Source organism: Rhinatrema bivittatum, chromosome 19, assembly GCF_901001135.1.
Source record: "Rhinatrema bivittatum chromosome 19, aRhiBiv1.1, whole genome shotgun sequence".
Taxonomy (NCBI): Eukaryota; Metazoa; Chordata; class Amphibia; order Gymnophiona; family Rhinatrematidae; genus Rhinatrema; species Rhinatrema bivittatum.
Genome location: NC_042633.1, coordinates 3,845,154 through 3,869,637, shown reverse-complemented (window position 1 = coordinate 3,869,637; position 24,484 = coordinate 3,845,154). Strand labels below are relative to the sequence as shown.

Sequence of the window (24,484 nt, the reverse complement as noted above, 5' to 3'; positions counted from 1 at the left end):
CCCCCTTGCGCACGCCGACCCCGGATTTTATAAGATACACGTGGTTACGCACGTATCTTATAAAATCCGGCGTACTTTTGTTCGTGCCTGGTGAGAGAACAAAAGTACGCACGCGCGCTGTGTTTTAAAATGTACCCCTTAGTGTGGACTGAAAGACTGGATGAGACAGATTTTTTTCTGCCATAGTCTACTATATTACTATGTAATGATGTAATCAATCATCATAATAACAAAGTTATGACGGCAGATGAAAACCAAAAGATCCATCCAGTCTGCCCAGCAAGTTGTTCATGGTAGTAACAGCCACTCCAAGCAGGTTATCCCCATGTCTTCTGTTAAAGGAAGTAACTGCCGCTCCATGCAGGTTCTCCCATGTTTCTGGTAAGGGTAATAACTGCTGCTCCATGCAGGTTACCCCCATGCCTTCTGTTACAGGTAGTACATGTCGCTCTGTGCTATTAGTCACAAATATAAATGTGATTAATGGCCCCTGTTAGAGACAGGATGCTGGGCTTGATGATCCATTGGTCTGCCCCAGCCTGGCAATTCTTAGGTTCTTATCTAGGCAAACCTCTATAATAAGACCACATGCCAATGAAATATCTGGGCTATATTAATAGGTTCTATGTAATGGTTTTATGGTTATTAGAAAGGAGGGAGGATTCTATTGATACAAAATATTCTATATGTCTGTTTTCTGCAGCTTTTAAATACATTTTGTCATCTTTTAACACTGACTTTGTTTTCCTTCTTAGAATTTTGTCTATGATTTCAATGTATTATGTTGGCTGTTTAGATTAAAATTTTTGGATATTTATTATTTTGACATTTATTGTAGTTTTCTGAAGTGTATTTTGTTTGATGATTTGATTTATGTTTAATTGTGAGCCACTTTGGGTAAGGCAGGATAAAAGTTAAATAAATGGCAGAATAATATGATGACAGCAAGTTAGTTTATTCCCAACAGATTTCAGATCCGTTATTATCGTCACATATTGGCCATCATGTTTGCCATAGAAGAAATTAACCAGAACCAGCATCTGCTACCAAACAATACCCTGGGCTTCCATTTCATGGACTCTTGTTCTTCAGAGTTAGTCGCTCTCCAGCACACTCTGCTGCTATTGTCGGGGGAAAACCAAACATTTCTGAATTATAAGTGTGAGGCTCACCTGACTGTGGCAGGCATCATTGGGGAGCTCTATTCTTCAGTGTCTGAGGTCATGGCCAGGATACTAGGAGTTTACAAGATCCCACAGGTATGAAATTTCTCTATGTTTCTGTCAAAGAGCCATTGGGTTACCACTTGATTTCATCTCATCTTCACTGTCAATTATTTCCTCATTGAATTCATGGACCTCCAGTTCCTTCATGTCTTAGAAGCTGGAATTTCTTGTCCATAGATCTAAGAAGGCAAAACACAGGACAGGCTCAGACTGCAGATGAAATTGAACCATTTAAAATACTCTGACCATTTCCCTCCCAAGTCACTGTTGTGTGCTATGCCTCCTGTGAATATATATGAGAGAGATGATGTAAATCTTTCTTTTCAGATCAGCTTCTTATCTGAGCACCCAATGCTGAGTGATAAGCTCCAGTTCCCATCTTTCCTACGCACCTATCCTGCAGGCACCCTGCTGCCCAGAGCTATTGCCCAGCTGCTTCAGCACTTCAACTGGACATGGGTGGGAATCTTGTTTTCCAATGCAGATCTTACCAGCTTGCAAAGTCAGAAGATGAAGCAGGAGGTAGTGGAGAATGGTGGTTGTGTGGATTTTCTGGAGATGATTGATGATCGCTACCCCAGTGAGAGGCTGGTCAAAGTGGCAGAGGTGATTCTTCAGTCCTCAGCGAGTGTGATTGTCTGCCTCTGCTTTGAAGTCCACTTCAAGCCTATCCTGGAGCTCCTTTCCCTTAGGAATATCACTGCCAAGGTCTGGGTCTTCTCATCTGCGTTTGAAATCAACCCTTATATGTTCACCAGAGAGTCATGGAGGCATCTTAATGGCAGCCTGGTATTCATTGGCTCCACAAGTGACATCTCCCACTTCACTAATTTCCTCTACCATATTAGGCCTTCTGCATTCCCATGGGACAACTTCACCAAGCTCTTCTGGGAAAAGGCATTTGGGTGTCGATGGGAGGGACAGAACTTGAATCACGCGGTAACAGGGGATAACATCATCCCATGCACAGGTGAAGAGGACCTCAAAACACTGGACCCAGCGCTCTTTCAGTTGAATGATTTAAGCGGTACCTATCAGGCTTACCTGGCTGTTTATGCTTATGCACATGCTCTGCACAACATGATTTCAGTTGAACCCATGCAAGATATGTTTGAAATAGCCTCCAACATTCATAATATCAAACCATGGCAGGTACTGGAAATAGGAGTTGGGATTATTATAATTCTAAATGCAGACAAGACCCTGCTGATATTTAACTTTAGAGGTTTTGAAATATATATGTGAATGTTCAAATAGATCTTCACTGGTTTCTACACAAGCTTCCAAAGTCCAGGGGAGAAGGCATAAAATTACTGTTAATTATCACATTTTAAATAGATATAACTGGTGAATGGTACTTGGTCAAGGTCTTACAGAGAGTCGCTAGCAGACATGGAGAGGTCAGAACTAGGCACAGGGAGGCTGATAGACTCAACCATTATCACACAGAAACTCAATGAATAAACCAGGATTTGAACTGTAACAGAGGGAAATTAAATGACTCTCTCAAGGAACAGGGAGCTTAGGTGATCTGCTCAAAGTCACACAGGGACTCAGTGGCTAAACATGAAATAGAACTGAAGCACAAGGAGATTAAGTGACTTTTCTAAGGTCACATAGATGAGCCCCCATCCTTTTCAGCTCTTGGGCATGGGGCACACAGGAAGGGTCACAAACCACCTTTGGCCCCATGATCTCAATGGTACCCTTACAGGGAAGAAAAGATGTACATGTCAAGGCCTTTAGAGTTGCTTCTCCTCATAGGGTCTTTCTAATACCTACAGTACCTGAATGTAAACCGATGTGATATCTCAGATCGAATGTCGGTATATAAAATTAATAAATAAATAAATAGATAAATAAATAAATAAATATATAAGAACATAAGAAATTGCCATGCTGGGTCAGACCAAGGGTCCATCAAGCCCAGCATCCTGTTTCCAACAGAAGCCAAACCAGGCCACAAGAACCTGGCAAGTACCCAAAAACTAAGAAGATCCCATGCCACTGATGCAATTAATAGCAGTGGCTATTCCCTAAGTAAATTTGATTAATAGCCGTTAATGGACTTCTCCTCCAAGAACTTATCCAAACCTTTTTTGAAACCAGCTACACTAACTGCACTAACCACATCCTCTGGCAACAAATTCCAGAGCTTTATTTTGCGTTGAGTGAAAAAGAATTTTCTCTGATTAATCTTAAATGTGCTACTTGCTAACTTCATGGAAATCCCCCTAGTCCTTCTATTATTCGAAAGTGTAAATAACCGATTCACATCTACTCATTCAAGACCTCTCATGATCTTAAAGACCTCTATCATATCCCCCCTCAGCCGTCTCTTCTCCAAGCTGAACAGCACTAATCTCTTCAGCCTTTCCTAATAGGGGAGCTGTTCCATCCCCTTTATCATTTTGGTAGCCCTTCTCTGTACCTTCTCCATCGCAACTATATCTTTTTTAAGATGTGGCAACCAGAATTGTACACAGTATTCAAGGTGCGGTCTCACCATGGAGCGATATAGAGGCATTATTACATTTTCCGTTCTATTAACCATTCCCTTCCTAATAATTCCTAACATTCTGTTTGCTTTTTTGACTGCTGCAGCACACTGAGCCGATGATTTTAAAGTATTATCCACTATGATGCCTAGATCAGTCCAGCAGAATCCTATAAAACGCCACAAGAATACCAAAGTTGTTTTTAAAAAAAATAAACCTTTTACTTTTTCTGATGGTGGGGAAAAACAACGTCCATAAAATGTTCACAAAACAATAAATCTGGACTCTTTCCATGAAAATTTAACAGATTTCCAGTCAGCTCTATGGGACCCAGACCTCCTTCCCTAGTCTCTCCCTATACCTTGTGGTAGAGCGGGCTTATCTTCTTCTTCTTTTTCTGTGGTCACTTTCTCTCACTTATTTCACAGTCACCACAGGCAGCTCTTTTTTTTCTGTTAGATAGGATTCCAGAACCATTTGTCCAAAGATCAATTTTTTCTGACAGGCAAAACCTCTCCAGGGGAAAAAAAGGCTTTTCTATTTGTCTCATCTAATAATCAGCAAACTCACTGGACCTCTATACCTGAACTCTGAGACTTCTCCTCTCCTTCCACTGGCACCACTCCATGAGGCGATGGCTACCCCACAGGGACTCCAACTCCTGCAAATCTGTTTTCCACTCTGCGCTGCATTGCATGGATGCAGAGGGGTACATTTTATAAAAAAAGCGCAAGCACGTACTTTTGTTCGCGCACCAGGTGCAAACAAAAGTGCGCTGGATTTTATAAGATACATTTGTGCACCTTGCGTGCGCCGAGCCCTGCGCGCGCTGCCCATTCCCTCCGAGGCCGCTCCGAAATCGGAGCGGCCTCGGAGGGAACTTTCCTTCCGCCTCCCCTCACCTTCCAATCCCTTCCCCTACCTAAACCCAGGACTTACGTGCGTCCCGGGGCTTGCTCGCTGCCAGGCCTATGTAAAATAGGCTCGGCGCGCGCAGGGGGGTTTGGGGTAGGTTTTTTGGGGTTACGCACTTAACCCTTTGAAAATCTACCCCAGAGGTTTTAAATTCAGTGATTCCTTCCAGTGGGGAATGATGCTCTTTCTTCACATTCCTACATTATTCAGGGGTCAGGATCTGGTTGAGATCCTTGACACACACTGTGGGCACTCAGACCATGCTAACCACTAGGGATGTGCAGAGCAAAATTTTATGTTCATATTTTTTATGTCCGAAAGGGGGTCCCACTTGCGGCCAATATGGACATAAAAAAAATCCAATGAGTTGGGTATATGTACATATGTGCAAAAAAAAAAATTAAACCCCCTCACCCTCCTTAATCCCCCCCCAGACTTACCACAACTCCCTGGTGATCGAGCGAGGAGTGAGGACGTCATTTCTGCAATCCTTGGCGAGAAGCATGTGACGTCGGTGGCACGTCGAGTGACGCGGCGTCACGTGATTCCCGGCTCGTTCGCGACTGACGGCTCGTTCGGCCCAAAAAGAACTTTTGGCCAGCTTGGGGGGGCCTCCTGACCCCCTCAAGCTGGCCAAAAGTTCTTTTTGGGCCGAACGAGCCGTCCGGCGCGAACTTGCCGGGAATCACGTGACGTCGCGTCTGAGTGACGCGGCGCCACGTGATTCCCGGCTCGTTCGCGCCGGACGGCTCGTTCGGCCCAAAAAGAACTTTTGGCCAGCTTGAGGGGGTCAGGAGGCCCCCCCAAGCTGGCCAAAAGTTCTTTTTGGGCCGAACGAGCCGTCCGGCGCGAACGAGCCGGGAATCACGTGACGCCGGCGTCACTCGACGTGCCGCCGACGTCACATGCTTCTCGCCAAGGATTGCAGAAATGGCGTCCTCACTCCTCGCTCCATCACCAGGGAGTTGTGGTAAGTCGGGGGGGGGGATTAAGGAGGGTGAGGGGGTTTATATTTTTATTTTGGCTCAACAATCGCGATTTCCCACATATCGAACATATCTATGTTCGATATGTGGGAAATCCGATCGTTTATGTCGAATCAATTTTTTAAGTAAAAAAAAAATATGAGTTGCGTTTTACTAATGCGGTCAATCCGAATGCACACCCCTACTAACCACTCTTATCTGTACTCACCAATTTTATATGGTGCAATATGTACGTGTCTGCATCCAAAAACTGAAGCCTTTCTTACATACTATTACCCCCAGCCACTCTTGAATGTGGAAGAATGCATATGACACCTTATTTCTTCTAGCTTTGAGTCGTTCAACTTCATTTCACATACCTCCTGTGCCTTATTTGGAGCTCGGCATATGGCATGGCTTCGACTGAGTACCATCTGAGACAATGTCCATGAGAAGTTGGTGGAGCTCCCTTGTTTTGGGGACAACCTTTTTGACAAAAAAACTCATTGCAATACTTGCTCAACTAAAAGAACAGAATCTAGTGGTTCAATCTCTCTTGCAGTTCTCAATCAGCTCTTCTCCTCGAGAGGCTCCTTCTATACTTACAAAAGACCGTACTATCTAAAACACCCATTCTGCCATTTTTAATAGTATTGGCTACCACTTCTGGCTCGATGTCAGCAACCACGTCCAGCTAGACTAGGGGTGGGCCGCAAACAAGTTGGGTTTTCAGGATATCCCTAATGAATATGCATGAGAGAGATTTGCATGCACGCTGCCTCAGTTGTATGCAAGCATATTTCATGCATATTCTTTACGGGTATCCTGAAAGCTCAACTGCTTTGCGGCCCTCGAGGACCTGAATTGCCCGACCATGAAATTGTGAATACTTCTAAAAGATATTTTTTTAGCAATTCACTGGCTGATAGGAGTCTGGAAATAGGAAAATTTAAAAAACCTTAAATTTCTTGCTCTATTTTCATTTTCCAGGTTCTCCATCTGTCTATGAATAACCAGGCTGTCTTTAATAAAATAATTATTAACAGACTGTAAAGTAGTTACTTGTGCTGTAGTTGTTCTACCCACCTCTTCTAGTTGTTTTAAATGATTATCATGTGAGTCTATTACATTCTTAATTTCAATAGATGATTTATTACTCTGAATTATAGAACTAGACATAACCTTCTGTAACTCATTAATTGCCCTCCATACGTCCCCTAGAGTTATATTTTGAGGGTCTATGGGCTCTGAACTAAAATATGTAGTCCAGAGCCCCCTGTAGTCCCCAACTCCTCTATATCCCCACCTTCTGTAGGTTGCATATCACCATTATTGGTTGTTGCACAACTCCTTGTGTCGAACTTGGTAGAATGGGGGCAGGCATTTCCATCATGGGTTGAGATTGCTGCTTCTGGCTGGGACTATCAGAGGCAGAGGAAAACGATATATCAGGTATTGAATTGCGAGCAGATTGACTTACCCGCCTCATAACATGGGAGTCCATGAGTCCCCTAGCCTGTGGAACAGCCGGAGATGTCCAAACTTTTGTTTTTCTTTTTCAACCCATACAGGTTTGAAAAAGAGTTAAGTAGAAATTCTTACCAAGGGGCGCGCCCCTTTGGCGCATGGCTTCGGCTGCGCGCTGGCGGCTGCGCGCTGTACCTGGGCTGAATTTATTTCAGCGTTCCGGCCCCACTCAATGACGTCACTCGAGGGGCATGGCTTTGGGTCGGTCCCGTTGTTACTATTCTGGGGTGTTGAAAGGAGCCTTGGATGCTGTCCCTTTCTGCCTTTCCTCTCCACTGAGAGGTTCTCCAGCCAAATGTCCTCCGGTCACAGGGTTGCACCTGGGCCGGATTTATTTCAGCGTTCCAGCCCCACTCAATGACGTCACTGGAGGGGCGTGGCTTCGGGTCAGTCCCAATGTTACTATTCTGGGGTATTGAAAGGAGCCTTGGACTCTGTCCCTTTCTGCCTTTTCACTCCACTGAGAGGTTCTCCAGCCAAAAGTCCTTGCAAGAGAGAGGGTTTCTACCATCAGAAAGAGAGAACACTATGAGATTGATCATTCTCTCAGCGTTCAACAGCCAGAGTGATTCTGGTTGCATTAGGTTATATATAGTCCAACTAACCCATCTTTATTTATTTATTTATTTATTTGTAGGTTTTTATATACCGACAACCGTTTGCACATCGTGTCGGTTTACAGATAACTTAAAACTTTTTGGCAGTGTCATTACATAGAACTTTTTGGCAGTGCCATTACATAGAACAGTTAAACGAAGCATACAAGAAAAACACATGAACAAATGGAAACTGGGTAACTATTTACAGGGGATGGATGTAGGTAATGGATATCTTCATATCCATTACCTACAGTGGGGTCTGCGCTGCCAATGGAACCAACTATTTAACCATTGTCAAGGGTCATACAGTTTTCTGAGGACATGAAGTGGGAATTAACTGCTTTAAGGTGGAGCTTCACTTTGCCCTCTCTTTCACCAAGTAAATTTAGGGATGGATGCCTCCACAAAAGGATAGGGCACTCACATGGGATCTTTTCAAACCCAGGGCACTTGGTCCTTTGAGGAAAGCTGATTTCAAATCAATCTTCTGGAACTATGAGCAATCAGATCCAATCTGACAGCATGCAGGCATCTTCTTCAGGGAAAGAACATCTTGATTAAAACCAACAATCAAGTTGCCATTTTCTATGCCAACAAACAGAGAGGCACAGTCATGAACTTTCTACTAGGAAAAGATTTGGCAGTGGGCAATCAGAAATCAGGCTGTACTTCAAGCCACCTATCTTCCAGGAATCTCTAGCACATTGGCGGATCGCCTTAGCAGAGTATTTCACCCACAAGAATGTGACAATCAGCAGTCAACAAAATATTTGACTTGTGGGGTCAGCTGTTGATCTACCTATTCACATTGGAACAGAACAGAAATCTGGAAAAAATCTGCTCAGTCTGGCCCAGCAATTTCAGGCTAGTTAGGATTCTTTCCTGCTCAATTGGGGAACAAGTCTCATGTATGCTTTTTCACCAATATGACTGATTACCAGAACAGTAAAAAAGGTCTCCAAGACCATGCTTGCTTGATTCCCAAGGTCTCAGCATAGCTCAGACAGATGTGATTTGCATATCGTATACAATTTTCCAATAGTCCTTTGTTAACTCAAGATGAAGGAACACTGGATATTGAACATTCAGGGCCGGATTTTAAAAGGGTTAGGTGCCTAAGGTACGCGTGTAACCCTTTTAAATCCCCCCTGCGCGCGCCGAGCCTATTTTCCATAGGCTCGGCGGCGCGCGCAAGCCCCGGGATGCGCGTAAGTCCTGGGGCTTGCAAAAAGGGGCGGTCAAGGGCGTGGCCAGGGGCGCGGTTTAGGGTCAGGGGCGTGTTCGGGAGCGTGTGGATGGTCCGGGGGCGTGGCCGAGTGCCCCGACACAGCGGCCTGTGGCGGGGCCTGCCACGCTGGTGCGCATAAGTTACTACTGCCCGGAGGCAGTAGTAACTTTTAAGATAAAGGTAGGGAGGGGGTTTAGATAGGGCCGGGGGGGGGGGGGTGGTTAGGGAGGGGAAGGTGCAGGGGGGGTGAATGGAAAGTTCCCTCCGAGGCCGCTCCGATTTCGGAGCGGCCTCGGAGGGAAGGGCAGCGCGCGCAGGGCTCGGCGCGAGCAAGGTGCACAAATGTGCACCCCCTTGCGCGCGCCGACCCCGGATTTTATAAGATACACGCAGCTACGCGCGTATCTTATAAAATCCCGCGTCCTTTTGTTCGTGCCTGGTGCGCGAACAAAAGTACGCGTGCGCGTAGATTTGTAAAATCTACCCCTCAGTGATCACTAATCTATTTTTACCCAGAGAAATTGAAGACACAATAGTTTCACATAGGAAGCCTTTAATTAGGAAAAACTATACCTTTAAATGATTTTCCATGTAGTGTCAATCGAATGCCTTGGACCCATTCTCTTGTGAGTTCCAGCATTTGCTAATGTAGTGACACTCTTTCCTGACTCAGGCCTTGCCACATCATATATAAGGGTATATATTAGTGCCTTAGTGGCTTATCATTCTGTGGTAGACAATAAACTAGGGGTGTGCATTCGGATTGACCGCATTAGTAAAACGCAACTCATATTTTTTTTTTACTTAAAAAATGGATTCGACATAAACGATCGGATTTCCCACATATCGAACATAGATATGTTCGATATGTGGGAAATCGCAATTGTTGAGCCAAAATAAAAATTTAAACCCCCTCACCCTCCTTAATCCCCCCCCCCCCAGACTTACCACAACTCCCTGGTGATCGAGCGAGGAGTGAGGACGCCATTTCTGCAATCCTTGGCGAGAAGCATGTGAGGTCGGCGGCACGTCGAGTGACGCCGGCGTCACGTGATTCCCGGCTCGTTCGCGCCGGACGGCTCGTTCGGCCCAAAAAGAACTTTTGGCCAGCTTGGGGGGGCCTCCTGACCCCCCCAAGCTGGCCAAAAGTTCTTTTTGGGCCGAACGAGCCCCTCAAGCTGGCCAAAAGGGAATCACGTGACGCCGCGTCTGAGTGACGCGGCGCCACGTGATTCCCGGCAAGTTCGCGCCGGACGGCTCGTTCGGCCCAAAAAGAACTTTTGGCCAGCTTGAGGGGGTCCCCCCAAGCTGGCCAAAAGTTCTTTTTGGGCCGAACGAGCCGTCCGGCGCGAACTCGCCGGGAATCACGTGACGCCGCGTCACTCGACGTGCCACCGACGTCACATGCTTCTCGCCAAGGATTGCAGAAATGACGTCCTCACTCCTCGCTCGATCACCAGGGAGTTGTGGTAAGTCTGGGGGGGGGATTAAGGAGGGTGAGGGGGTTTAAATTTTTTTTTGCACATATGTACATATACCCAACTCATTGGATTTTTTTTATGTCCATATTGGCCGCAAGTGGGACCCCCTTTCGGACATAAAAAATATGAACATAAAATTTTGCTCTGCACATCCCTACAATAAACCCATCTCTACTCGTCCTCTGATGTTGAGATTTATGAAGGGTTTAGGGCATGTGAAGCCTAACAACATAAGAACATAAGATATGCCATACTGGGTCAGTCCAAGGGTCCATCAATCCCAGTATCCTGTTTCCAATAGTGGCCAATTCCAGTCACAAGTATCTGCAAGTACCCAAACATTAGATAAATCACATGCTACTATTGCTTATTAATTACTGTAATAGCAGTTTATGTATTTTTCCTTTGGGAATTTATCCAAACCTTTTTTAAATCCAGTTACACTAACTGCTGTAACCACATCCTCTGGCAATGAATTCCAGAGCTTAACTATGGCCTGAGTGAAATAGAATTTTCTTTCATTTGTTCAGACAGGTAGTTTTGCGGAATCTGTTCTTGCAGTAGTCTACTCTCCATGGTGGATTCTGAGATGCTTATTCAAATCCCAAGTGTCGTTCACTTTAGTACTAATGTCAACGACACTTGGGATTTGAAATTTATGTATTGCCAGCCCTCCCGACGCAGCCTTCGGCGAAACATGGGGTCCATGTCAGGGGACCTATTTAAATTTATACCTTCTCTATGAAACAGTAGAATTGCCGTATTAAGTAACATTTTGTGCAAACACCTTTGATAAGTGTTAAGGACTCTTAATTTACCTGCACTTTTCTTATTTGATGTTTTGAACATTGAGCACAGTATACTTCTCTGCTATTGACTTTGAAAATGTAATCCTACATGTCTTAGAGAAATCAAAATTACACCACCAGGCATGCAATGTGTCATAACTGGGACAGGATCCATCCATTCAGGTTGATCTGGGTGCGGTTGGAACTTTAGCTGGATGCCTGGTGAGCTGAAGGCATAAGAGAGGGAAATCAGACTTCAAGTGGGGTAGAAGTAGAGGTGATTGTTCATAGGGGAATTCATAAAGGTTGCATATATTTATAGAAATTATCTACCTGTTCAGGATAATGTTTTATTTTCATCACTGAATAGGTCCTCCATTATCTGAAGGCTGTGCATTTCACAACAGAATCCAAAAAGCAAGTCTACTTTGATGAGAATGGGGATGTTCCTGCTGTCTTTGACATCATGAATATCCAGATATATCTGGATTACACCAGTCAAGTAATAAAAGTGGGTAGATATGATGCCAGGGAATCCCCGGGGGATGAAATCATTCTGAATATCACTGCCATCTTATGGAACCAAAATAACCAGGTGAGGAGTGGCATACTAATGCAGTTGATAATGGCAGATAAAGACCAATTGTCTCATCCTGTCTGCTCAGCTTTTCAGGTCTGTACTTGTTAGGGTATGTCCCTGCTGTAAGCTGCTGGTTTGACCGTTTGTCGCTCCTTTTCTATGTTAGCTTTTTGTTGATTTCCTCTTTGGTTCGCTGTGATCCTGGGTAGACTAGCATTCAGGTTCTCATAATTATGCCAACACCCTCCTTCTCTTATCCATCATGTCTTACCACCATATTCTGTAATAATTTAAATATCCTGCCTCCTATGATCCCATGGACTTTCTGTAAAGTACCTGGCCATTCTAGCCTGCCAGTAACAACTCATTTGGTTTCCGAGGAATTGTAGTCTCCTAGTTCACACCCAGCTACCACACAGCTTTCAATGTCTCTAGCTCATGCTTTCTTTACCCATTTTACCACTCTCCTCTACATCTATCCCAAGCATGCTTGATTCTAGCATGGTTTTAGCCATTACAACGTCTTCCCATAGGCTTTTCCAGCCATGAGAGGAGGGGTTCGAGGTAACAGTAACTTGCCTTCTTAATGTACAGTTTTCTAGTTGTCTGATTTGTCAGATAGCAGGGTCTGAGGGCTTGTATCTAAAGTCTAGGAAACAGAACCAATAGAGTTTGATTGTTATTTATCATGGCCCTAGGGGAGGTTGCTTCTTCTCACTTTGATTTAGCAGATTTTCCTGCTGATTTGAAACTTGATTTTTATGTTTTTATACTAGGGGATTTTAACATTCATTAAAATACGCATCAGACCTATGAGCTAACTGATTTTATTGCAGCTATGTCTGTATTAGGTCTTTCTCAGCAAATTGGTAGGTCATAAGAACATAAGAACATAAGAAAATGCCATACTGGGTCAGACCAAGGGTCCATCAAGCCCAGCATCCTGTTTCCAACAGTGGCCAATCCAGGCCATAAGAACCTGGCAAGTACCCAAAAACTAAGTCTATTCCATGTAACCATTGCTAATGGCAGTGGCTATTCTCTAAGTGAACTTAATAGCAGGTAATGGACTTCTCCTCCAAGAACTTATCCAATCCTTTTTTAAACACAGCTATACTAACTGCACGAACCACATTCTCTGGCAACAAATTCCAGAGTTTAATTGTGCGTTGAGTAAAAAAGAACTTTCTCCGATTAGTTTTAAATGTGCCCCATGCTAACTTCATGGAGTGTCCCCTAGTCTTTCTACTATCCGAAAGAGTAAATAACCGATTCACATCTACTAAATAACCCACCCATTAACTGGAGATACCTTTGATTTGACTTTATTATGATGATGTTAATATGGATAAATGATATGGTGATAACCCCAGTACCTTGGACTGACAACTATTTACTTAAATTTTTGCTGATGATTCACGCAGAACTTTGAGAAATTGAAAGATAAGTCATGACCGAAACCAGAGGTAGAATAAACGCTATAAAAGTTGATGAAGCAATGAAGATTCCAGAGATGGAAAAGATACAAGAATCAGAAGCTACTATGGTTAATACATGGAAGAATAACATGGATTAAGCTTTTTTGCTTACCTGGGGTCCAGCGGTGAACTTGGCCTGCGCGATCGGCGCTGAAGCCCGTCGGGGTAAGGCCTCTTGTTCCGCTCGCCCCTCTCGGGCTCCTGCGCCGATCGCCGGCCCTTCTCTGCAGAGACTCTCCAGCTGCTTACCATCCGGTAAGGCCGCGAACATCCGCCCTCTTCGGCCTCGACCCGGGCCGCGAGCCCTCGCTTCCGCCGGCCTAGACCCAAGCCATGAGCCCTCGCCCGGAACCGCCATCATAGAAAAAGAGACGCCCACGAAAACGTCGCGGCGGTGACGTCAGAGGTGCGACCGACCGGCGGGGTATTTAAACCGCCGCTCTCCTCAACTCAATCCTTTGCTTACCTGGGGTCCAGCGGTGAACTTGGCCTGCGCGATCGGCGCTGAAGCCCGTCGGGGTAAGGCCTCTTGTTCCGCTCGCCCCTCTCGGGCTCCTGCGCCGATCGCCGGCCCTTCTCTGCAGAGACTCTCCAGCTGCTTACCATCCGGTAAGGCCGCGAACATCCGCCCTCTTCGGCCTCGACCCGGGCCGCGAGCCCTCGCTTCCGCCGGCCTAGACCCGAGCCGTGAGCCCTCGCCCGGAACCGCCATCATAGAAAAAGAGACGCCCACGAAAACGTCGCGGCGGTGACGTCAGAGGCGCGACCGACCGGCGGGGTATTTAAACCACCACCCTCCCTGGCGTCGCGCGCCGGGCGTCGCGCGCACGAAGGAGCGCGACAAAGGGGCCTGCCCCTTTGTTTCGCCCCTTCGTGTCGCCCCTCGCTCTCCCCGAGCAGTACCCCACAAGCACCGTACCAGTGCTAACCCAGCGCTCACCCTGCAGCAACCATCCAGCGCTCATCCTGCAACAACCATCCAGCGCTCACCCTGCAGCAACCATCCAGCGCTCATCCTGCAACAACCATCCAGCGCTCATCCTGCAAGCAACCACCCAGCGCTCATCTGCAACAACCATCCAGCGCTCATCCTGCAAGCAACCACCCAGCGCTCATCCTGCAAACAACCATCCAGCGCTCATCCTGCAAGCAACCACCCAGCTAACCATCCAAAATGTATCCAGCTCTTCCAATACCAATTTTGCAACACCACCTCCTACCTAAAAGACCATCTGCCAGACAAGCCCTTCACTACAACTTGAAAACACTCACCCCTATTCTGATTGCACCAATCACCCAGCTTTTAGGCCTCACCCTCTTTTCACTTTCACTCTTCAATGCACAATCCCTAACAAAAAAATCTCTAATTTTCAATGATTACCTCACCGACGCCAAGCCAGATATTTGCGCTGTAACTGAAACATGGCTCAAGCCCTCAGATACAGCTTTAATAAACCAACTCCCTACGCTGACCTATGACTTCTTCTCACTCCCAAGACTGAAAAAAAGAGGAGGGGGAATCCTTCTGGCTACCAAAAAAAGCCTTAACTTCACCCAACACCCATTCAGTTCTAACACAAAACTGGAAGTCGGTTTCTTCACATCACAACATCTTCAAATCCTTCTTGTCTACGCCCCCCCAGGGCTCCTAGAATCCGATGTCTCCCCCATCCTTGAAATCACCACTACGCTCATCAACCTGGATTCTCCAGCAATCATCTTAGGAGATTTCAATCTGCACATAGGCAATCCTTCACCTTCTAACAGCTGCGTAAACCTCCTCACAGCCCTGTCAGCAATGGGATTCCAACAATTAGTCAACGAACCCACACACAAAGCGGGTCACACTCTGGACTTGATTTTCATCAACAAAGGCATTACTACTACATCCAATTTGAAGAACATAAAGGTCCCATGGTCGGATCACACTCTCATCTCTACCTCTTTCGCTCTGAAAGAAACCAACTCTCCTAATAGCCGCTCACCTTCATTCCAATACAGGAGGCGATGCCCCCCAGAAGACCTTCACAACCAGCTGGATTCACAGCTCCCTCTATTAGATTTCACCGACCCGAACACTGCCATTCGTTCCTGGAACAACATAACAGAAAACATAGCTAACAAGCTCTGCCCTTCAACTATAAAAAAATCTCACACCAACGCCTCCAACAGACAGCCTTGGTTCACCAATGAACTTAGAAAATTAAAACAAAGCTTAAGAAAGAAAGAAGCGACTTGGCGTAAAACCCCTTGTGACAGCACCATTTCTTCATACAAATCCACACTATATCAGTACAAAGCCCTCACCTCAAAATCAAAAAAAGATTATTTTGCATCTAAGATTCACAACCTGGTCTTTGATGCTAAAGCTCTCTTCGCTTATGTCTCCAGCCTCACTCAAACCATACCGCGAGAAATCCCCTGCGACATGGCACAGTCTAAAGCTGATGAACTCGCTCAGTTTTTCCAAAATAAAATCAACAATCTTTTAACTCAACTGCCTTCCAATACCGCTGACGCCTTTCCATTATATCAATACCCAACCTTCAAAAACTCCAGCCTAAACACTTTTGAGCCCGTCTCTTCCACTGAGATACATGCCATCTTGAGAAGAATGAAACCTTCGTCTCACCCCGCAGACCACATCCCTACCAAACTACTTCTATCTATTCCAGACACAATAGCCACATCATTGACAAACATCATTAACTGCTCTCTAGCCCAAGGATCCTTCCCAGATGATCTCAAAATGGCTTCAATCTCACCACTCCTAAAGAAACCCAACCTTGATCCGAAGGACCCTAACAACTTCCGCCCCATAGCTAACCTTCCATTCATCGCCAAGATCATGGAAAGACTAGTCAACTCTCAACTTTCAAACTACATCGAAGACAACAATCTTCTCTTCGCCCCACAACACGGATTCCGAAAAAATCGAGGCACAGAATCCCTCCTTATCTCTTTGACAGACCATATCCTACTGGGCCTTGACAAAGGAAATTCATACCTATTGATCTTGCTGGACCTGTCCGCAGCGTTCGACACGGTCAACCACGCTATCCTCCTTAACCAGTTGTCATCCATAGGAATCAGCGGCACCGTCCTTTCCTGGTTTAAAACCTTTCTCAACAATAGAGGTTACAAAGTTAAACTCCAAAACAAGGAATCCTCAAGATTCAACTCTGCCATAGGAGTCCCACAAGGTTCGTCTTTATCTCCGACTCTATTCAATATTTACCTTCTTCCTCTCTGCCAACTTCTCACCGACCTCAATCTAAAGTTTTTCCTATACGCAGATGATATTCAAATCATCATCCCTATCAAAGACACATACTCTAATACTCTTGACTACTGGGAATCATGCCACAAAAAAATCAAACAACTACTCAACAGCCTACACCTCATCTTAAATTCCTCTAAGACTGAAATCCTACTCATCTCTCCTGAGAACAACACCTCCAACAGTACTCTTCCTACCAATCTGCCTACCACACAAGCTAGAGACCTAGGAGTAATAATAGACAACCGGCTAAACTTCAAGGCACACATCAACAAAACAACCAAAGACTGCTTCTATAAACTTCAGGTCCTGAAAAGGATAAGACCTCTTTTCCACGCTCAAGACTTCAGAACGATCATCCAAGCAGTCATTTTTTCGAAACTAGACTATTGCAATTCCCTATTGCTAGGTCTACCATCATCATACTCCAAACCCCTACAGATGGTTCAAAATTCAGCAGCCCGAATCTTGACAGGCGCAAGGAAAAGAGACCACATATCCCCCGTCCTGAAAGAGCTTCACTGGTTACCAGTCTACTTCCGCATCATGTACAAAGCCATAACCATCACCTACAAAACTATACATCAACTCACCACTCTCGATCTTCAATTCCCTCTCCAAACACATAATTCTACCAGACCTACTAGAGATGCTTATAGAGGCTCCCTCCAAGTTCCCCCAGCGAAAACGACCAGACACATCACCATAAGAGATCGCGCCACCTCCACAGCTGGCCCTCTTTTGTGGAATTCCATTCCTACAGACCTCAGACAGGAGCCCTGCCTCCCAACTTTTAGGAAAAAACTTAAGACTTGGTTATTCAAACAAGCATTTCCGGACACAACCCAATGACACATTCCAATGACTCCTAAAACACCACTCCTCTTGTATATAACATTTATTCTGTATACTATATTTAAATTGTATATTGTTTAACCATCTCTTTTCTCTCCTCTCTTCTTCCTTCTCCAAGTTCGGCTACCCTTGTTAAATGTAACTGTACTTTCGGACACCACAGTTCTAGTTTTTGTTTATAATGCACTCCTGTTCGATGTAAACCAGCAAGATATGTTTTCATGATTGCCGGTATATAAAAACTCTAAATAAATAAAATAAATAAATAAATAAATTGGATTAAATTGCTCCCTTAGGGGCGGATTTTAAAACGAGCGCGAATAGCCTACTTTTGTTTGCGCTCCAGGTGCAAACAAAAGTACGCTGGATTTTAGTAGATACGCGCGGAGCCGCGCGTATCCGCTAAAATCCTGGATTGGCGCGCGCAAGGCTATCGATTTCGTATAGCCGGCGCGCGCCGAGCCGCGCAGCCTACCCCCGTTCCCTCCAAGGCCGCTCCGAAATCGGAGCGGCCTCGGAGGGAACTTTCCTTTGCCCTCCCCTCACCTTCCCCTCCCTTCCCCTACCTAACCCACCCGCCCGGCCCTGTCTAAACCCCCCCCTTACCTTTGTCGGGGGATTTACGCCTCCCGGAGGGAGGCGTAAATCCCCGCGCGTCAGCGGGCCTCCTGCGCGCCGGGACGCGACCTGGGGGCGGGTCCGGAGGGCGCGGCCACGCCCCGGGCCCGCCCCCGGAACGCTCCCGACACGCCCCGAAAACGCAGCGCGGTTCGGGCCCGCCCCCGACACGCCCCCCCGACACGCCCCCTCCGAAAACCCCGGGACTTACGCGAGTCCCGGGGTTCTGCGCGCGCCGGTAGGCCTATGTAAAATAGGCTTCCCGGCGAGCAGGGCTCTGAAAATCCGCCCCTAAAGAAATAGCTCAATGTGGAATCAGGAACCAGTTTCCTGATTCTCTGAAGAAATTTGCTTCTCAAATCCAGACATCTAGAACATTGAGGGACAGAGGTAGACATAGGCAATACAAACATCCACAAACTGGGATTCCTCCTGCAGCTCTTTGATTTCCAAGGGCAAACATCCCATCCCTTGTCCTCTATCTGTGGGTGCCAGACTTTAAATCTGACCTTAAGAATATTGCTGGCATTTATTTATTTATTTATTTATTTAACAGTTTTATATACCGAAATTCTTGTAATGGTTTACAAATCAGTTCGGTTTACATTGAACAGAAACAGTGCTTCGGTAAATGAAAGCAATTACATAGAACATTAACAGAGCTTCAAATGTGAACAATTACAAAGAACTAATAATAAAATATCTTATTAACCAACAAACAAGCAGAATAACATTTAACATTTGTACAGAAAACAGTGTCCCAGAGAGAGTAAATATAATACATCTGTGATCGCAGAGGCTTAGGTCTTGAACTAAGAAACAGCAAACTAGTGGTTGACGCTAAGGTATTGCACCAAGCTGAAATCATGGAACAGAGGGGCATATAAGGGTGTCACTGTACAATATAATAAACGGCTAGTGGGGTGAGGATTAGGTAAGTGAACCGTAGTGAAGGCAACAGGAGCTAAGTAGAGGGGCAAAATCTGGACATGAAATTTTTTGACTAAGGAGATAAAAATGAATAGGAAGGGTGTAAATACTGCTGGGGAACGGGAGGAATTTAATTCAGAGGATTATCTGAATAAGGAGCTAAAATAAGGAGCTCTGCCCCCCCCCCCCCCTCCCCAGCAGATCCCCTATCAACCCCCTCAGGACTCATCAGAAATCCTTGGTAGTATCGCTCCTGGACTGGCACCTGCCATTAGTCAAAATGGTAATTGATGGCCTGTGCCATTTTTCAGAATGGCGTTGGCTAGCCCTTTGCCCTATCATGTGACAGGGGCAGCCTAATGGCACCAGCAGCTCCTGTCACATGGTAGGGTCAAAGGGCTGCTGGCTCCATTTTGACTAAAGGCACCGGTAGCCCCTGTGACATAGTATGGGCAAAGGCTATCGGCGCCATTTTGAGTCCTGGCATCGGACGGCAGGTCGCTCCGGGACCCCCGTTGGACCCACAGGGACTTTTGGCCAGCTTGGGGGGGGCCTCCTGACCCCCACAACACTTGCCAAAAGTCCAGCGGGGGTCCGGGAGCGACCTCGTGCATGCCGGCTGTCCGATGCCAATACTCAAAATGGCGCCGATTGCCTTTGCCCTCACTATGTGTGACATAGTGAGGGCAAAGGCGATCGGCGCCATTTTGAGTATTGGCATCGGACGGCGATTTTGAGTCTCAAAATGGTGCCATTTTGAGTATTGGCATCGGACGGCCAGCATGCACGAGGTCGCTCCCGGACCTCCGCTGGACTTTTGGCAAGTCTTGTGGGGGTCAGGAGGCCCCCCCAAGCTGGCCAAAAGTCCATGTGGGTCCAACGGGGGTCCCGGAGCGACCTGCCGTCCGATGCCAGGACTCAAAATGGCGCCGATAGCCTTTGCCCATACTATGTCACAGGGGCTACCGGTGCCATTGGTCAGCCCCTGTCACATGGTAGGAGCACAAGATGGCGCTGGTGACCATGTGACAGGGACTGACCAATGGCACGGTAGCCCCTGTGACACAGGCTATCGGCGTCATGATGAACCCGGCAAACGTGGGTGTGAGAATGCAGGGATGGCTTCTGGACTCGCCGCTGGACCACCAGGGAGGTTTGGTAAGTCTTGGAGGGGTCAGGAGGGTGGGGGGTTGTAGTTAATTTTAATTTTAGCTGGGACAGGAATTTAACTCGCCGTAGTAACGTATTGACAGATCGACAACTTATGGAATTCTCCATACTTCCGCATGAAACGGAATTGACCCCCCACGAATACGTATCACGAATGCAACGAAAACATTTTGGCTACACGTCCCTTGTAACAGATAATGACCATGGTAATGTTCTAATCCTTTTGTAATCAACAGACCCCTCACTCTGTCTGCAGTGAGAGCTGCCCTGTTGGATACAGGAAATCTGCCAGACTTGGCCAGCTCAGCTGCTGTTTTGACTGCATCCCTTGCTCTGCTGGAGAAATAGCCAATGAAACGGGTGAGCCACCTCTGGTCTATCTGTGAGATAATGAGGGAGTCTAACATGCCAAGTCTTTGAATTAACAAGGCTATGATGTGATACATTCCAGACTTTTCACAAATGAGTTTGACTGAAACACTTTTTGTTCCATAATTGCTAAGTTTGCCCATGAGCCAGCCCTCGATTTACACCCATTGAATGCAGGACTTGCAGTTCAAATTTCTATAAGAAAGGAAAACAAATGGAAGGTCCTTAGTTACAATGGGGAAAGAACTGAGGTGTTTTAGTCTCCAATGCCATGAAGCTTATTGGTGATCCTAATTGCCTATCAAAACCCATGAGTCTCTCATGCTCCTAAACAGGCCCTATCCATGAGTCACTCCCATTGTCAGAACAGCCAACTACAGAAATGTTGAAAGAGGCATTCAATTCACACTTTTCTCTTTTATTAATCTGATTCAAGTTCCTACAACTTGGCTTCTGTGGTCCGTTATTGTATAATAGGGCATCCCTGCAGGTTGGGATACTTTAATTGGACCAACATAAGGACACTTTTGATCTTAATATTTCATGTATGAGAGTATCTATCTCAGGATAATTTTTATGTTTTTATAATAAAGGGTATCTTCATAACTTTGATTTGAATAGTGAATGAAAATGTGAGTCACTATATAATGTTTTCAGTTTACATGACATTGAAGTCATAACCTCAAGGATAGTTAATTGGCTTCCAGACATGAGATTTACAATTCATAGGGGATATGGGGAAGGTAATTTTCAAACAGCTTCCACCTATATCCACATTAACAGTTCATGAGTGCTCACAGAATCCATTGTGCAATAGATACAAGTTATACCTGCTTTGTGTACGTAGATTTATATGCATACTTTCAAAAATCAGGCCCCCCCCCCTCCCAGAATACCTATATTTTATGCATGTAAAAATGTGAGGGAAATTGTGTTCCATGCATACTTTAGTTGCATACCCCAGGGCTCTTTTCAAAGAGCCACTTATGTGAATAAAACTGGGTTTTATGTGCACAAGTGTCTTTGATAATTACTTCCTAAGAGCTTTGTAGATTTGTTACTTAGATGGACAGATGATGCTCATAGATTGGGCTTGTAACTGGGGTTATTCCTCTATTTCAGATACAACCGAGTGTTGGAAGTGTCCAGAAGACCAATGGCCCAATGATAGTAGAGATAAATGCCTTCCAAAAGTCATTGAGTTCCTGTCCTACCAGGAACCCTTGGGAGCAGCCTTGGCTGCTGTTGCTGTCATCTTGTCTTTCACAACCATCCTCATCCTCTTCATCTTCTGTCTGTTCCAGGAGACACCAATTGTCAGAGCCAATAACCGGGGCCTCAGCTACCTTCTCCTCAGCAGTCTCACACTCTGCTTCCTCTGCTCCTTGACATTTGTTGGATTTCCCATGAAGTTCACTTGCATGATCCGCCAGCCTGCCTTTGGGCTTATCTTTACTGTCAGTGTGTCTTGTATATTGGCAAAAACAGTTACGGTGATCATTGCCTTCAAGGCTGTCAACCCTCTCAACCAGTTCAGAAAATGGGTTGGGCCAAAGATACCCAACTTTGTCATTATTTTCTGCTCCCTCATCCAACTTGTTATCTGCACTTATTGGATTTCTAGCCACCCTTCCTTTCCTGAGAACAACACCAGATCTGAAAGCGGGAAGATAATCATTGAGTGCAATGATGGGATGACCATACTCTTCTACTGTATGCTGGGATATATGGGCTTCCTGGCCATCATTAGCTTCATTGTGGCCTTCCTGGCTAGGACATTGCCTGACAGCTTCAATGAGGCCAAGTTTATCACCTTCAGCATGTTGGTCTTTGTGAGTGTCTGGCTGTCTTTCATTCCCACCTACCTCAGTACACAAGGGAAGCACATGGTGGCAGTGGAGATCTTCACCATCCTGTCCTCTGGTGCAGCGTTACTCTTTCTAATCTTTTTTCCAAAGTGTTACATTATTCTCCTGCAGCCAGAGATGAACACCAAGAAACACGTAGTAGGAAAAAATTCAACATGGAAATAAAATCTAAGTAAAATGTCCAGAAAATGAATGGCCTATTGGATTGATGCAAAGGCTACATAATCTTTTCCCTCTAGGACTGGATAGTTCAGTAGATTATGCACAGGAACACAGAACACATTGCCTCTAATTATTTATTTATTTGTTTGTTTGTTTTTATTTACAAATTTATATGCCGCCAATCTAGAGTTCTCGGCACCTTACAATAAAACATACATAGTGCGGTCATAGACACAGTCGACAAACATGCACATCATCAAAACATAAATAAGTAATGACAGAGAACAGCAGCAAGCTTCCTTTCGAAATATCAAATCAAATACATGATTGAAGAGATCGTATTTTAAGTAATTTCCATGGAGCTGTGGTTCTGATCCAAACAGCAGTGGCAAAATTGCATTTGGCTTTCAAGAATAATTTGAGGTAATCTGCTCAGAGCAGTGGCTATGACCCTCACAGTAGTAGTTCAGCTGCAATTGACCTTTAAATATATTGGGGTGACCTGCATGGAGTGGCCCTGTTTAAATAGATAAACTTAAAAGAGCATGGAGAGGCTGGATTTTTTGGACAATGATTTCATTGGTTTTAGTAGCTGAGTGTGATTTATTGTTGGTCTTATAAGAACCAGAAAGAAAGATGATGAGATCTAAAATGCTCTTCCAGTGGAGGAGGTGAAGTCAGACCTTTAACAGGTTATCATTAGGCTTGTGACTGATAGGGAGGGCAGTGCTGCAGGAGGGGTTGAAAGTTCAGGTAAAAGTCATTGGGGATGGGTTGCTGATGTTGGGTCAGTAATATGCCCATTTTACACTGCATATACAAACAAGAGAGACTTAGGTGCTGCTTGGACAACCAAAGGTACACTGCATGAGATGGCCTTCACCTGAAGAGCAGGGGCATAAAAGTATGATGGATTGGATCGAGATTCCCCAACAGATTTGAACCTTTCCACTGTCTTACGGAGATGTGCATCAGAACACACACATAACCTGTTCATCAGAGGGCTCCTAGCATGTACTTGAAACTAAGTTTTACTCTGTTAGGGCATACAAAGATACATGGAAAAGCCAGTCAATAAATGTGCACATCTCAACCAGGATGTAATGCTTCCTTCTCTCAGGAGTATCCTCACTATCTAGAATAATAATTTTCACAGTGCACGCATACACACACACACACACACACACCTCCCTATGCAACACACAGCATAGCATCTGAACATGGGGCCTGTGTGCATATCTGTGAACTCTCTGGGTTTGACCTGGAATCTCCAGATTTAGAGACTCAGCTCCAGTAAAGTACGCAAAGTTACCAGGTCCTAAAAATTATCTCACCTCCTTGGCATAGCTACTTCCTTCATTTGGTGTAGGCTGAGCATCAGTTGGACACTAGAACTTCAGCAAAAGGCAGGAAAAATCTTGCAAACTGCTCCTGTGTTCCCAGTTCCTGCAAATCATTGGCTCATAAAATATGTTAATGTGTTCTCTTTGATGAATAATATCATATCACAGATGATGTATATACTCACATGAATGTATATGTATATGTACTGCGGGTTTTTTATGAATGTATGGAGTGTATGGATTATGAATGTGGGTCTAATAGTTAAATTAATTAGATTTTAAAATTTATTGTATATACATAAGTGTTCCACACATGTCCAGATATTGTATATATTGACAATTTTGTATACACAATAAAATAAACAAGTTTTGGGCATTTGATTTTGCCTAGTTTCCTCTGGTATAATGTTATAGTTTACACAATAAAACCAAGCAGCAGCAAGTAGGGATGTTGCAGAAGGAAAAAATGTGTTTCGATTTGGTTTTCGTTTTGCCTGGACCCAAATTCATTGCATTAGTTTCATAGGGGGAAAAACCAATTCGTTTATTAGTTTCATTCGTTTTTTGTTTGTCATTAAAGTCAATGGGGGAAGTATTTGCAGCC

The 24,484-nt window shown here is 45.1% G+C and overlaps 1 protein-coding gene across 1 annotated transcript; it reads left to right on the top strand.

The window, feature by feature from the left end:
- Positions 1 to 1,004: 1,004 nt before the first annotated feature.
- Positions 1,005 to 22,540, top strand: LOC115081066 (extracellular calcium-sensing receptor-like). The gene is made up of 5 exons (XM_029585581.1): positions 1,005 to 1,259; positions 1,554 to 2,378; positions 11,598 to 11,822; positions 20,375 to 20,498; positions 21,630 to 22,540. The coding sequence occupies exons 1-5, from the start codon at positions 1,005 to 1,007 to the stop codon at positions 22,538 to 22,540; spliced, it is 2,340 nt and encodes a 779-aa protein (XP_029441441.1).
- Positions 22,541 to 24,484: the final 1,944 nt, after the last annotated feature.